At 44.8% G+C, this 14,875-nt stretch overlaps 1 protein-coding gene across 3 annotated transcripts in view; it reads left to right on the forward strand.

Annotated features, from left to right (window-relative positions):
• Positions 1-1,239: 1,239 nt before the first annotated feature.
• Positions 1,240-14,875, forward strand: part of fign (fidgetin) — a 30,839-nt gene continuing 17,203 nt past the window's right edge. The window contains exons 1-2 of one of the 3 annotated variants that reach the window (XM_086145837.1): positions 1,240-1,523; positions 2,557-2,591. In XM_086145837.1, coding sequence (XP_086001963.1) covers positions 2,567-2,591 — 25 coding nt within the window. In that variant the 5' untranslated portion in view covers positions 1,240-1,523; positions 2,557-2,566. Of the gene's footprint in view, positions 1,524-2,556; positions 2,592-2,661; positions 5,268-14,875 lie in introns of those variants that run through there. The other 2 variants (XM_086145838.1, XM_086145839.1) reach the window with 2 other exon arrangements.

Below are 14,875 nucleotides of genomic sequence, written 5' to 3' on the forward strand. Positions count from 1 at the left end.
TGACCCTCCGCTAACTGGAGCGAGGGGTGGGGGGTCGGGGGGGATACTGGACCGGGCTTCTGCTTCTGGGTCCTGCCTTATGGGTAGGATTTCTCCAAAGAATTAGCACGGCGCAGTCAGGGGAGCACTGAAGGTTGAATCCATGCATCACTCTTAGGGCCTTGAGTAGGGATATAAGAAAAGCATGATGAGACTTTAGGTGTTGATGCTCATATCATATGTCTGACCAGGGTCTTTCAGCACTGCTTTCCCAAAGGAGAAGAGATTATGTCGCTTCTTCAAGGCTGTGCCCAGATAACAAAGAGGTGCAATAGTATACAATAGTGGAGCCTACAGACTCATGATTCTCATATTATGTGTGCGTGGACATGTGTGTGTGTGGGAGAGAGAGAGGATAAATATATTCTCCTGCTAAATCTTATCTGTTTGACAGTCCTTTGGATAAGGTGATCAAAAAAGGGTTGTTATTTGGGAATGTCTGTATTTTCTTTATTTGCTTTGGAGCATAACTATTCCAAAAAAAAAAAAAAAAAAAAATCCTCTTTTTTGCATGAAGTTGATCTATTTATGTCTGTATTTTCTTTATTTGTTTTGGAGCAGAAGTATCCAAAAAAAAAAAAACCTCTTTTTTGCATGAGGTTGATCTATTTACGTCTGTATTTTCTCTATTTGTTTTGGAGCAGAAGTATTCCAAAAAAAATCCCCTTTTTCGCATGAAGTTGATCTATTTATTTTTACTTTTCCTCACATCATTGCAGCCATTAAAGGCATTGTCTTTAAAACGATCAGCTGGAGAAAAGTGTGTCCCATGCAAACATATGGGTCGTAAAACACACTCCCGAGAGTTTGATAAAGTGTTGGCGATGATGTGTCGTGATTACCGCGCTTACTTTAGTTTCTATGGTAATACAGGCCACGTGACCGGACCGTGCACGGAACCAGACGACCACGCCAACGTGCACTCCCGCAACCAGACAGCGTCGGGTTCACCGAGGTGATTTAATTTACCCGGATCGCACGCAGCAGCAACAGGCGCAGGAGGAAGAGCGATTGAGGAAAAAAAAAAAAAAAAGAAGAAAAAAAAAAAAAAAAAAAAAAAAAAAAACAACCCACGCGTGGGGTGTTTTCACGGGTGGAGTCACGAGTGGCTCTTTGAATTTGGCTCCCTGCGCGGCGGATCATGCGCAGTGTGCAGCGCACTGCCTCCCGTCCGCGGAGCAGCTGTCTGGGCTTTGGAATTCCAACATGGCAGAGGCTGCGGTCCGTCCTCCGCGCACTAACTTGGATTGCTCTCCGGCCGCGGGCGGCAGCGGCAGCGGCAGCAGCGGCGGCGGCGGCGGCGGCGGCTGCAGCAGCGCGTTCTAACCCCGGGCTGGCGACACGACACATCCGCGCACACGCCGGATCGATGACACGGTAAAAAAAAAACAAACAAAAAAAAAAAAAACAAACAAACCAAAAAAAAAAATTTTTTTTTTTTTAAATAAACAAAACCCACCGCGGCCGCCCGGTCACCCGCACAGGTAAGCCTGATCTTCCTCCTCCTCTTCCTCTTCCTCTCCGCGCATCTCCCCCCCCCCCCCCCCCCACCGGAACCGCAGCGTCCGTTCCTTCACGCCACGATCATCACCATAATTATCAGCATCATAAATAACAACATTTGTTTTTATTTTTATTTTTGTCCCTTTCGCTTCCTTTCCGAAGCCATTGCAACACTTCCACGCGGGCGGACGGACGGACGGGACGGACGGACGCCGCGGCGAACGTCTCGACCACCGGAACCGGATAACTTTTTTTCCCCCTTTAGTTTTTTTTTTTTTTGAATTTATGTATTTCATTTTTTTAAATATATAAATTAAAATTAATATGTATAAAGAAATGGGGGATATATAAATAAATTAAAAAAAAAATGAATAAATAAATAAATAAAAACTTGCCGCAGTAACCGCCGGCGAGAGGTTAGTAGATGAGTTGGAATTGCGCTGTCGTGGATTCTGTTTTCCCAAAGTAAAAAAAAAAAAAAAAAGGGGGGGGTTGCAGGGGTGTATGTATGTATGTGTGTGTGTGCGTGTGTGTGTGTGTGTGTGTGTGCGTGCAGCCCCTTCCTCTAATGGGCGGCATGAAGGATACAGTGTTTTCTGTCAGGCGCTCCTATCAGCTCGCCGTGCGGAGGTGACAGGCTCCCGGTGTCCCCACGCTGGTCTCCGGTCTCCCTCCTCCTCCTCCTCCTCCACACCTCCCCTCCCCTCCCCTCCCCTCTCCTCCCATCCCATCCCATCCCACCCCACGACCCGCGCGTCTCGTCTCGTCTCGTCTCGTCCCGCCGCGTTTTCTGTCCGACGCGCCTTGACTCTCGGAGATGACTACCTGCAGACGGAGCAGCGCCTCCGTGTTGTTGTTGTTGTTGTTGTTGTTCTTGTTGTTGTTGTTGTTGTTTTCCTCCTGAAGTTGCGAGGAGACAAACAAAACGTCTGGAATGAGAAGCAACCGTTGGAGTTCCTCCTCGTGAAAAATCCGATTCCTCTGTTTCTCCTCCTCCTCTCTTCTTGTTTTTAGGCTTGAAGACATGATCACTAGCAGCAGTATTTATGGTACGTTCACTTTCAATCATTCTCCTCTTTTTAAAATCATGTTCCCTGTGAAGTGAAGAGAGGCTTTTTTTTTTTTTTCCCCCCTCCGTCGACCCCCATTGTTCGCTTTCCTCCTCTGTGTGCATGCATGGATCATCCCCTGGAAGTCCAGGCATCTGTGGAGGTCATGTGTGTTTGGATTCATTGGGTTTACCACTTAGGTTCAGAGTAGTCTTGGTGGGGGTTAAATAATTAGACCCCATGATATCCTTTCGCTTTCCGCCTCAGATAAAATAGACAACTTACTTTCTTGTTGCGGGATATTTTATTGGATTATTCTGAGAGAAACGGGGCAAGTTTTAAATGTTTTAACTGAAAACGTACAATTGTAGTGTATTGAAATAAAAAAAAAGAAAACTCTGTATAAACAGAATGCTAAGGGAAAAAATACCGAATGCTTTAAAATGTATAACGTGATAATGTAAAGGTGTATCTCGGAAGAGTTTTGTTAGTTATCGTGTGCTTTGGCGTCACGAGGGCTCCACTCGTAAACAGCTGGTCAGAAATGTTTAGGAGTGGAAGGCGTGCGGGCTCGCTGTATTTTCCCCAGGAGTGTGAACATTTTTTTCCGGAGAATGAGAATCAGCAAAAAAAAAAAAAAAAAAAAAAAACAACAAAAAAAACAAACAGGTTTTGGGCTAATTTAGGTTGCAGGGACGTGTTTGTACGTGTTTTCGCTATATGAGATTTTACCTTTTCTGACAAGCGGCGGCGCGGAGGCCGTTTCTCACCCGGAGGGAGCGATTTCTGACAAAGGAGTAAAAAGAAACCCAGAAGGGATGCAAAGTCAGGAGTAACAAGTTGCGTGTCGTCACCGTTCGGGAAACGGCCTCTCCGGGATGGACCTTTCCCACCTCCGTAGCGCGGTTTCCTCCGCTGTTTTTGTGCATCTCATTTGCATGTTTGCCTGCTTTGAGAGGAATTTAAAATCATCACTAGTGAGCTGAAGTGTGTTTTCATTCCTCTTCAAAAAATAACAGCATTCCAGCATTCGTCACTCAGTGGGGGGGGGGAGAAAAAATAATGTACATTACTACCTCATCCATTATGTTTGAGTGTTTAGTTATAATGTGTTTTTGTAAAGTGGCTATTAAATATTGTTGCTCAGATTTTTTCACGTCTGTCATTTTAAGACCAGGCAAATGCACATACACACATATGTGTGTGTGTGTGTGTGTGTGTGTGTGTGTGCGTGTGTGTGCGCGCATATTTGTGGATGTTTTTTTTTTTAATCAGTTGTTTCAACTGCTCACGAACATGGGAATTAAATTTAAATCGATGTCCACCTTGTTGTTGAAATCTGAAATAGTTGTGCAGTTTTAGTTTAAATGCACTATTTGCATTGCAAATTACACAATTTTAATGATAGTGAACGTCCTTTTATTGAATCTCTTATTTCTTTCCTGTCCTAAATGGGAGAGTAGCGACGCGTCAATAAAGATCAATGTATTTTTTTAACTTGATGTGTTAAGCACAGCTTGATTATTATTAATTTTTTTTTAGAAACCGGAGGTCAGGCCCCGGAAGGTTTTGCATGTCTGCGTTGCTGGAGTGTGTTAGGCGATTGTTTCAAGTCCTTACTTAACCCCCAGGCTCCTCCGCCGCCATCTGACGGAAGCTTTATTGGCTTCTGATAGGACGACGGCGATGATAGTAATCCAGGGTGTCGCTGATGCGAAACTGGAAGCTGAATTTTAACGGCAGGTGCCGACCCCTTCTGTTTTCAACGCTCGCTTTGCTAAATGTCACACATTGTCACACTTTATAATGCCAGACTTAAATATTAATAGTAACGAGCTGTGTGGCGTAAACCAAACAATTATATCCGGTTAACCGTAACAGCTACTTGACGGTGACGTGAGGAAATAGAATAATGCACTTGTGTCGACTGATCTTATCAGCGGTGTTAGAAGAGGAAAAGTTACTTCTCTACCTGTCACGAGTCATGAAATGTATTCTTTTGCATGCTGCTTTATAGGATAATATTCATTACTTTCTACTAGCCAAGTCATTAGGTTTAAATTTCCTGAAATGTATCAGAGAATTATTCTTTTTTTTTTTTTTTTTTTTTTTTTTGGAGTTTGAAGTGACGATGATTAAGCCGCAGCCGCGCCTTTAGATCCTGGGCGAAATGATGCGATCACAAACCTCTAAGAACACGCAATCAGGGCCGGGCACATCCGATTAGTCTCCCGACTTGATGGTGTCACATCTTCCTGCGAGGCAGCCGGGCCGCTCTAAACGCTCCGTTCATAATCTGAATAGTGCGACACCCTCAGCGATGGCTAAAATTGACGGCATGACCAAAAGGATTACAAGAGAGAGGCAGCGCACGTCCGGATCGGCGCGTGTGTTTGCGCACTAATGGCGACGAGTAAAGTTTCTGATTACCTCCGGGTCGCTCTTTATTCACACCTCCTAGGATTGTCTGCGAATCCGTGAAACGTTCGTCTCGGCGGCCTGGTCGGTTTGTCGGTTATATCGAGACGAATCTTTGAATACGTCTCGCGAGGGCAGGGTTGTCGGGCTTAAGCGAATACGTTAAACGCCGGCCCTTGATTTTCAAAGAAAAAAAAAAGCACGGGAGTCCCCGGCGTAGGAAAGAAAAAGAAAAAACCAAACTCCAGCGGTCTAAATGTATGTATCCTTCCCTCCATGCCTGCCATTTTTTTTTTTTTTTTTCTTTCTTTTTCCCTTCTTGTATCTACATCGCTGTTGTTTCCCTCATGGCAGCTTCCTATGTTATCTTTGTGTGATTCTGGCCACGCTGACAATTCTCGCACTGATCTAAGTTGGACTGCATTAGAAAGCGGAGGCAGCTGTCTGTTGCTATACTGAGGGATGTGTTTGCTCTACTGCGAAGATGAAGGACCGTGAACCCTTGACACACACACACACACACACACGCACGCACGCACACACACTACTCACCCCCACCATCTCATTTAGACACCGCGACTGTCTGCTCCGACTTGTTTTTTCATTCTTCTGAGTGACAGCATATGGCATGGACGTTTTCTAAAATGCGACTGCCTTTGACTCGGCGTACATATGTCTCCAACCCACGGGACTCTCGCTATTTTCTTTTTTTTCAACCCGAATTATTTGGTTTGGATTTTCTTTTAATGAAACAAAACTACTCGGACACGGGGGGGCGATGAACGTTTTCAATCGCTGCGGTGATTTATTTGATTTGTTTGTGCGTTTGCATGTCATGGTGTGGTCGAGTGTGCTTTGACTCTGCGTGTGTGTGTGTGTGTGTGTGTTTGTAACTGCCTGTCTGTCTGTTTCTCTTTGTGCTTGTTTTTCCCCCAGAACCAGCTTGAGGGAGGAGAGAATGTCTTGTTCTTTCTTTATCTCTGTCTATCTCTTAAAGAAACAAATCCACTTACCGCGATCCATACCCCTGATACGCTTACAGTTCTCGGGGTTCACCAAGTGGCTGATTGTAGCTGAAATACTTTTTCAATTCGGGCTTTTTAACACTTGTTTATCATCCCGGTCGTATCGGTTTTTGCCGTCTTCTGTGTTTGTTTCCCTAAACTGCTTGTTCCCCTCATTTCCAACGCAGAAGGTTTCGTTTCATCTCCTTCACAAGGAGATGTCTCTGCATCTGACAAGGAGTTAAGACGGCCCAGAACCAATTGGGGATTGGCTAGAATAGACAATCCCCAGGTGTACGAAAGTAGGTTTAGCACTAGGGTTTTTTCAATCTGGACGTGCAGGAGATTCATCTGCATTCGGAGATGTACCTCTGGGAAGTTTCCCTCCACCGCTGGTGACATGACACTGCTTCCGCGAGACGTTGCGTCTTAAATGACCCAAAAGATTGCCGTTTGGTATTTTTTTTTTATGTCGTTCGGTGTTTTCCTTATCCGCCTCTTGATGTTCGCTAGCATGTCGGCGAGCCCCCCGGAATCTGTTTTACGCTCAGTTGCGTATTTGACGTGTTTTTTTCTCGGCACCCGAGCCTTGAACCGAGATGCGAGAGGCCGCTAAAAGACGTTCGTTTAAGACTCCGTCTTAAGGAATTGTATGTCTTTATGACTAAATCTGCCTCTGCAAATTATGTCTTAGCCCAAATGATTTTCTCTTAGAACCTACTTTTCCAGGACTTTAGAAAATAGCTGGCACTTTGGACCATCATTGTGTGCCTGAGTGGTGTTGCTTATCATTGAGTAACCTTGGTGAAGAGAGGTGTTTTTTCTTGTCCTTCTTCCAAGGTGTTTCTTTATTGCATGCTGTTGGAGAGTTTTTGTATTGTAAGAGAACAGTGAGCCTTTCACAAGTGGATAAGAGAAAACTCAATATTTTGCAGAATTGAAATTCCTCTTGTGTTTTCACAAAACACTGCCTGACTAATCTGGCAATCAAGGCTGCCGTTTCTAGCTAGACTGAAAAGCTGTGCAACCGGAGAACCTTTAAATACCACACCGCATTTGTCAGGGGAGAAAAGGGATGAAATTGCCCCCTTTCCACGGGGCATGAGAGGTCACTTAAAGGTTTGATGAGTATGAAAATGATGTGAGTCATATGCTACGGCCTTCGCGGTCACCTGATCTCAACACGGTTTAATAGCTATCGGAGATTGGGGCGGCGGTGGGGGGGTGACGTGTTACGGCGCGCTCTTCCCGACCGCCATGGTCAGAACTCCCAATGAGGTGATATGTTTGGGAAGAATCCGGCCGAGTCTGGGAGACTTGCAGAATCTGTGCCGCGATGCATCGAAGCGTCCAGTGGTGCAACGCACTTATATGAGACCCTCCTTCTCCCCTTTAATTTAAATAAAAAGTATTTTCCGACCTTTACGCTCATCGGGAATATATATTATGTACTCCTAGGGCCCGAATTTGACATGGCGACACGGATCCGTCTCTGTCGCTTGTTGGATTCCAAACATCAGGAATCGAATATGTCACAAAAAAAGTCAAACGTATCAGAAAACTGGATTCGTGTAGCGAAATGTCGCCTGTCGTAACTCGAGCTTCTGTGGAAATCGGCCTAGTAGTATTGTGCTGCTGTTGGAAGGCTCATTAACTGTTGTGGCAGGATACCGCGCTCCGGTCGAGAAAATATCACAGCGTGATTTTTTTTTTTTTTTTAACGTCCGGATCCAGCTTTGGAACCGAGTCTCACCGGATGAACAGAACCGTAACGTACGTGATTTTTCTTTCTGGCTCTTGTGTTCTAAGAGCTATTACTGTTCGAAGGGGTAAAATGGGTGTAGACACTCCCCATTTACAATAAACCTCATAAATAGATCGCATTAAATGATTCACAGCCAGCTTACCATGAAGTGTACTATTACAGGTAGGCAACCCTCAATGCTTTGAGCCGTACGGACAAAAGGCGCTGATTATGATTGTGCTGGAAAAGTCCGTGATAAACAGAGAAGATGTAGCTGCCACTGCGATTCCTCTCAAAGGGATAGTTGAGAAGAAGATACTTGTGGGTTGAGAAGGACCTGATACCGAGACACCCGTCCTGCTGTGTTGCAGACTTGTAATGACATTGCACGGGCAGCGTTTTGACAGCGTCCAACCTTGTTAGTGCCCTCAGTCTGATGTTTGCAGTAATCGGTCAAATACTGGATCAGTGAGATGGCTCCTCTGCAAAACTTTTTGCAAATGGAGATCTTAAACCTCGAGGAACTTGTCCGAAACTAAGAAGGCCGTGTTTTCTCTCGGGGTTTTGAGAAAGCAGGTTGCCTGGATAAGATAAGATAAGGTAAACTTTATTGATCCCCATAGGAGAAATTCCTTTGTCCCGGCAGCGTAACAGTTATAATGTCAAAAAATAAAAAAAGTCAAATAAATATAAAAAGAGAGATAGACGATAGCAAGACATCCATAAATAAATAGACAACAGCGACAACTACAACAACAACATCATCAGGGGTAACAATGGACAACATAAAGGAACAGTCATGATGAAAGATACACAACCAGACCTAAATGACAATATAAATAGAGTGACAATAACAATGACAAGAATAAAGTGAATGAACAAAAACAGGCAGGATGTGAGCAGGCAGGGACCAACAACTTCACCTTCCTCGCTGCCGAGACGGTCCAGGTTCAGTCCCGCCACCGAGCGGCCTTTCCTCAATATCTGCAATCATGGACTTCTTCCCAATAATTCTGTGTATGTTCTGTTCCTTCTGTTTTTTACTTGTGAAGCGTCTTTGAGTGTCATGAAAAGCACTATAAAAATCCCATGTATTATTATTATTATTATTATTATTATTATTATTATCTTGTCGAGCCCGTTGACCTCACCGGTCCCGGCGCCGCCCCACCAGCACGCTATACCGAAGAAGAGTTTGCATAGCGCGCTATATATCCTGCGCCCATTTCTCTGGAGTTGAATGATATCTTCTCCTTTTTTTTGAGAACCACATTTCACATGATAGCATTCGTGATTGCTCATCACATGATTAGCAAATTCCGCCACTGGTATAGAAACCGGTCGCCGATATCCGAACGGATGGAAGACACAGTTCGCGCTCATTGTGCGAGGAAATTCAACGGGTGGTTGCCAAGTTTCTAGTGGATCTATGTATCCCCGGGATGTGGACCCCTCTGACCGAGAACAGGTGTCTGGATGACACATCTGAAGATCTCGTGGTTATTTCCAACAGCCGGGCTGACGGTACTGACGGCTGATGAATGTCTCATGTTCTCTACCCTCTTTGTAACACTGTCAGTGTAGTCAGTCATAGTTGAAAGCATTTTAACACTTCCACTATCTTGGCCTGTTTCTGAGAACCTGAGATTCTAATATCTCACCTAAGGTTGACAGCAATACAACAAAGTGTATGTATGACATAACTCTCGTGGGAGAGCCAATGATATAACGCGAGGTTATCTAGTGCACCCAGTCTGACGGCAGTCAGGGAGGAATCATCTCCACTTGAGTGTGGCTTGACACTCGAGCTAAATTGGAGGGAGGAAGGGACGGCTACGCCTCTGGATGTTTGTAATTTGAAGGAGCCCCAACCAAACAACGGCGCGGCTTCTCGACATCTTACCCATCGCTGTCAGAAGTGCCTTAAGCAAGATATACCGTGCTACATAATGGATAGTTTGGCAAATTCGAGCTTCACACGGACAGGTTACTTTGTACACCCAGATAAATGACTTAGTAGCGTAGGGCAATTATTCATTGTTTGCAATCCTTTGGAAATGTACCGCCCTTTAGAATCAATCATTGTCTTCTTCCCCGAAAAGCCTTGGTTTTCATGTCATTACCACGGTCCAAAAATGATGTGATTGTTATTAGCGCTCTGGAAAATGGTGAGAGAGGATTGGCATACGGAGGACCCGCGAAGCCTCTTGAAATGATCCGTTTTCTAGTCATTGTTTGGAGAGTTTTCATGCCAAAGTAAGCAGTCGTATGAACGTCTATACGTCTAATTTGCTGCTTGCTCATTGTCTGCTCCACGACTGTGTCAACAAAGTCCACGGTAAAGACCTCTCAGACGGACTGGAACTCGGTATGTTTCAGGCTTCATGTTTTTTGAAAGACCGTGCTTAATTACGGCTGGCGACTCTTCCCGGTTGGAAAGCCTCATGAAGTAACCTCGCCATTGCATCGACCGGTTGTTGTGTTGCTTTTACTACATTATCTGTGTTTGCTTTGGGTGAGACGAGAATTTCCCAAAAACCCATCCGCCGCTTCTGGTGTTTGCGCAGTTCTTGTTCCACGGGAGGACCAGGCCGAGCTTTAACTTTTTTCCCCCGCGTCCTTCCGCACCCTGTGGCAGGGTGGCGTTGCGAGGCGATAGCTTCACGTTTTCGGAAGAGATCCTCTTCTTGTCTGGCACTGCAGCTTTCGGTCTAGAGGAGCCGCCGAAAAACCTTTTGACGGGACATGCCGACCATTCAGAGCTCCAAATTTCCGTTGTTAGCTTTAGAGCATGTTAATTGGTGATCATCCAGAAGATTCACGATGCGCTTTTGAGCTGCTTGCCGCTCGAGTGTTTTTTCCACTGTGAGCAGACGCAATGTAACAATAGAAATACAAAACAATACAATGCAAGCGCTGGGAAGCATGAATTTGATAAACCAGACTGTGCAAAACAGATCGTCCCCATCTTTGTGCACTCTGATCTTTGCATGTGAATCATTGTTCTTTTGCGGACAACGTTTTTTTTTTTTTCTCTTTCTCTCTAAAGGTTTCTAGGAAAGGCTGTTTTGCTGCAGGCTAAGAGCTAGTTAGATGGCACTGAGGTAGACAGAGAAACTGCCACAGAAGTGTTTGCTGAAAAAGGACAAACTATCAGTCGCAAACAGCTGGGAATGGAATTTGAACTGGATGATGCTAAGTCCTCAGAAATGCCGTCGCCATCGCGATCTATCATCGGGATTTAAGGAAACTCAGAGATGAGAAGGCGTTAGACTGCAGTCGGCAAACGTTTGAATGCTATGAATCACGTGTAGCATGTGTAGTGGTGCTCGAGCCCGAAGCGCAGAACTGGCTCGCTTCTTTCTTTTGTCCTGCAGGAGCCACTGCTAATGTGACTGTGCGGGCTATTATGTCGTAGCGAGGTTTTCCGCCTTTTAAGCCCGTCACAACATCGAAGAATACAACAGTGTGATAAGTCGCATGTCTGACATTTGCCGTATTTATATTTCAAAGAAAAAAAAAATGATTTAGAGACTTGTCAATGAAAGTTAAGTATGACTCAGCTCACATCCCATATCTATACATCACCAAAGCAATGACAGGACAAAATGGGAGCGGCGTGTTTTTATAAAGTTCTCAGCAATTCATTTATCTTTTGTTGAGTTGGTCCACTGACCTCAGCATGGCATTATTCCAAATGTTGCCAGAGGGATGGTAGCGTGCCAGGGTTGGGGAAAAGAGCATTTGAGGTCCGTCTGATGTTGTCGGGGGAGAGAGTTGGATAGAGGAGCGCGGGGAAGAGGAGGGGACGGTCTGTTGGATAAACCGCCTCGTAGTTTTTATGTGCGTTCGGCTGTAGCCGGGCAGCTGTGTCTGCAGTGGCGCTCGGACGCGAGTGCAGCAGCCCGAACCGGCAGATGATTCGATGATTTCCAGCCATGTTAAAGTTTCTAACGCCCTCACTCGGGTTTAACCGACTGCATAAATAGCAGATAATCCCGGTTGCCTTTGAGATAGGAACTGGTATTTAATAGCAGCTCTCAATGATTGGGAGGGGGAAAAAAAAAAAGGCACATTTTTTGCGATCGTCCCAGGAAATGAACGTTCCCGGTTCGATTCCCGGCTCCTCCTCATGTGGCGAAGTGTTGTCGAGCAAGACGGTGAACGCCAAACCGTTCCCCACCGCGCCGCGAGATGGCCGCCAGCTTCTCGCGGTTCGTCCACGATGACGTAAATGCAGAGAGTACGATAAAAACATTACATTACATTACATTGCATGTGGCAGACGCTTTTATCCAAAGCGACTTACAATAGAGGACATAGGGACTGCAAATACACTTGCAAATACACGATGCACAGGAAAAACAATGACAATTAACATTTGAAAAAAAAATGTTTTCCACTCTCAAACCCTCTCGGGCCCAAATGGCATTACTGAAAACGAACTAAAAGCCGCCGTCGGAAATAACGCAACCGATCTGACTGCGCTTCTTATAACCCCGATGCAATTAGATCAATTAATGAGAGAAAATAATTGCGCAGCATCCGGCCATTCAAGTCAGGCCGCCGTCTCCCTGTCTTATGAAGGTTGACATCTCTTCTGTGTTCATTAACAGGAAATCACCGCAAGTATTGATGTCGACTTTGTGCGGTTTAGAATCGCTGTTGGAGCAGATTGGCCCCGCGCTTCCTCACTTCCGACCTTAACTATCCAGGGAGGCAAGGTGGAAATATCAAGCGAAGGATTTGCTGAGAAAAGCCAAACGCGGTTTAAATTCTTACTCCCACCAGGAAATCGATCTATCTTTCGTCGGTCGTGTTGTTTTGTTGCGTGAAAAAATTAGTTAACGTTTCGTTTGAAAATCACAAGCTCGGCGTGCAACGCGCAACGAGAAATAGCACGTGTTTCGACACTATCGCGGAGAAAATGTTCAGAATATGTTGGTTCCTGCGAAGCCTTGAGGCTCGTAGCCGCTGATGTTACTATTGTTCCTGGAGTGAAAAAGTAACATTTCATTATATTGTGGCAGTATTCTTATGCTTCGCAGAACAATAGTGGATTCATTTAGTTGAGTGTGATGTTTCTGCAGTCCAAACTCTGACTGCACTGCCTCTCCCACATCTTTAAATGGATCCCATGAGACTTCAGCTCTGTTGTTTCCATTATTCATTTTCAAAACTTCCATGTAGCATGGAGAGGCTAGAGGGGTGAAAAAAAATCATTTTGTGTCTTAAAAAAAAAAAAAAAAAAAAGGAAAGAAAAGAAAAAAAAAAAAAAAAAAAACAGGCACAGAGAAGACATTGCTTTATGCAAAGTGTGCCATGCCTTGGGAGCATGTGAGCAGGCTTACTGTTAGGAGGAGGAGTGAGCGCTGGGAAAGCGCCGGGGTGTATGCAAGAGTGTGTGCCTCTCTGTGTCCATGTATGAACATTCCTGTCAGTCTGTCAGTTAGGCCTAATGTGGCTCCCAAGAGGTACCTGGGGGAGACCCATCTAGCACCCAGTCAGCTTCCGCCGGTGGCCAAGTGGTGACAACGGGTTCCCACAGAGAGAGAAAGTGTCATAGTATGTATGTAAACTAGTGACAGATGACTGGAGACGTGGCCTGCAGACACCGGGGCCTGAAAGTAAAGCAGTTTTTTGCCTCTCTGACTTCCTCTCTCTCTTCCCACTTGAGACTTCAGAGCGAGCGTCGGATCCACGACGGTGCGGAATACATTGACAACAAGTCAAAGATATGAATAAAAAGGATGCAAATCATTTGGCAGAAAAAGACACACCGCGTACAAAGATTCGGTTTGGCTTTGAAAGGCTGCGGAAAAGGAGCGAGGACTATTTAGTGTGCAGAGCTTCAGGCAGCTTTTCTAGGCCAGAGGTCACGCGGGTCAGTGTTACACTCCCTGTAGCCTCACTTCAACCCTCCGCCTGTAAATAGAACATGCAACGTCACCCGGCCGGGAGGAAGGTAGATTCCAAACCTCAACGGCCACAGGCTGCACATGTTGAAGCCGCTCCTGCGTTTGACCCCGTCTGATTGAAACTCAAGAGTGCTCCCCGGAGAATATTGTTATTTCACGCATATCCAAATGAGGAAGGCTGTACAAATTGCTGTGTACAAAATGGACCAGTATACATAGATTTTTTTTTTTTTATCTCAACAGGGGCTTTTCGCAATTCAATGAACTTTTTCTTACAAAATCTCTACCATTAGGGCACATGTGAATACAGTTAATGATATTGATAAAGTGCCCTAGTACATACTGCAGTCAATTTATCACATGAGAAAAACACACAGAAGCGGAAACTGTGCGATGCAGCAGAGGTTCGAAGTGTATGTGTGTGTGTGTGTGTGTGTGTGTGTGTGTGTGTGTGTGTGTGGTTACGGTTCAGCCAGGAGGATGTGAATTGTTTCCATTGTCAGCATTCACTGAGCCAGAAATCTGGTTGTGTTGTAAATAAGCACCTTTCTATAAATTCAAGGCAAACGTTTGTTTTTAACACTACATTTTGCCGCTCGCAAAAGTCCCTGAAAAATATTGACTTTCACTGCTGAATGCGGTGCATTAAAAATATAGGGAACGAAAGCAGTTTTTTATTCAGAGAAAAACAACGCTTGGATTTTACAGTATATCTTTTTAAATTAGGTACAATTCCTTCCCTTCCATATGTGTATCAACACAAAAAAAAAAAAAAAATCTATAAACTAGATAGTGATATGTGTTTGTCACAGCTTCAGTGGGGGAAAAAAAGTGTCAATATTTCCTAAATAATACCAACTGATGACTTGTTTTACCGTAAACTTTAATATCCTTATTAATTTGTGATTTTCACACGATACTTGTCTGCGAAATATCAGCTCGAGAAACGCAGTACGTCAGATTCACACGTGCACGTTTGCCAAGCTCACCGTTTCTCAAATTCAAAATTTGACGGGTGATTCCGACAGTTTAAAGCATCAGCGTCTGTCCGCAGATGAATTTGCACGGCGACGTGAACATAAAACTTTGGCTGCGGAAACAATGAGAGAAACAAGCTTTCGTCCTAAATGTGACTGTTTGACGACAAACCGTGACCGAGCGATACCTCACGGCCCTGTTTTCTATCCAGGGAAGTAAAAT

Source organism: Fistularia commersonii, chromosome 4 (genome assembly GCF_037954325.1).
Source record: "Fistularia commersonii isolate RoL2024-O1a breed Wild chromosome 4, RoL_Fcom_v1.0, whole genome shotgun sequence".
Lineage (NCBI taxonomy): Eukaryota > Metazoa > Chordata > Actinopteri > Syngnathiformes > Fistulariidae > Fistularia > Fistularia commersonii.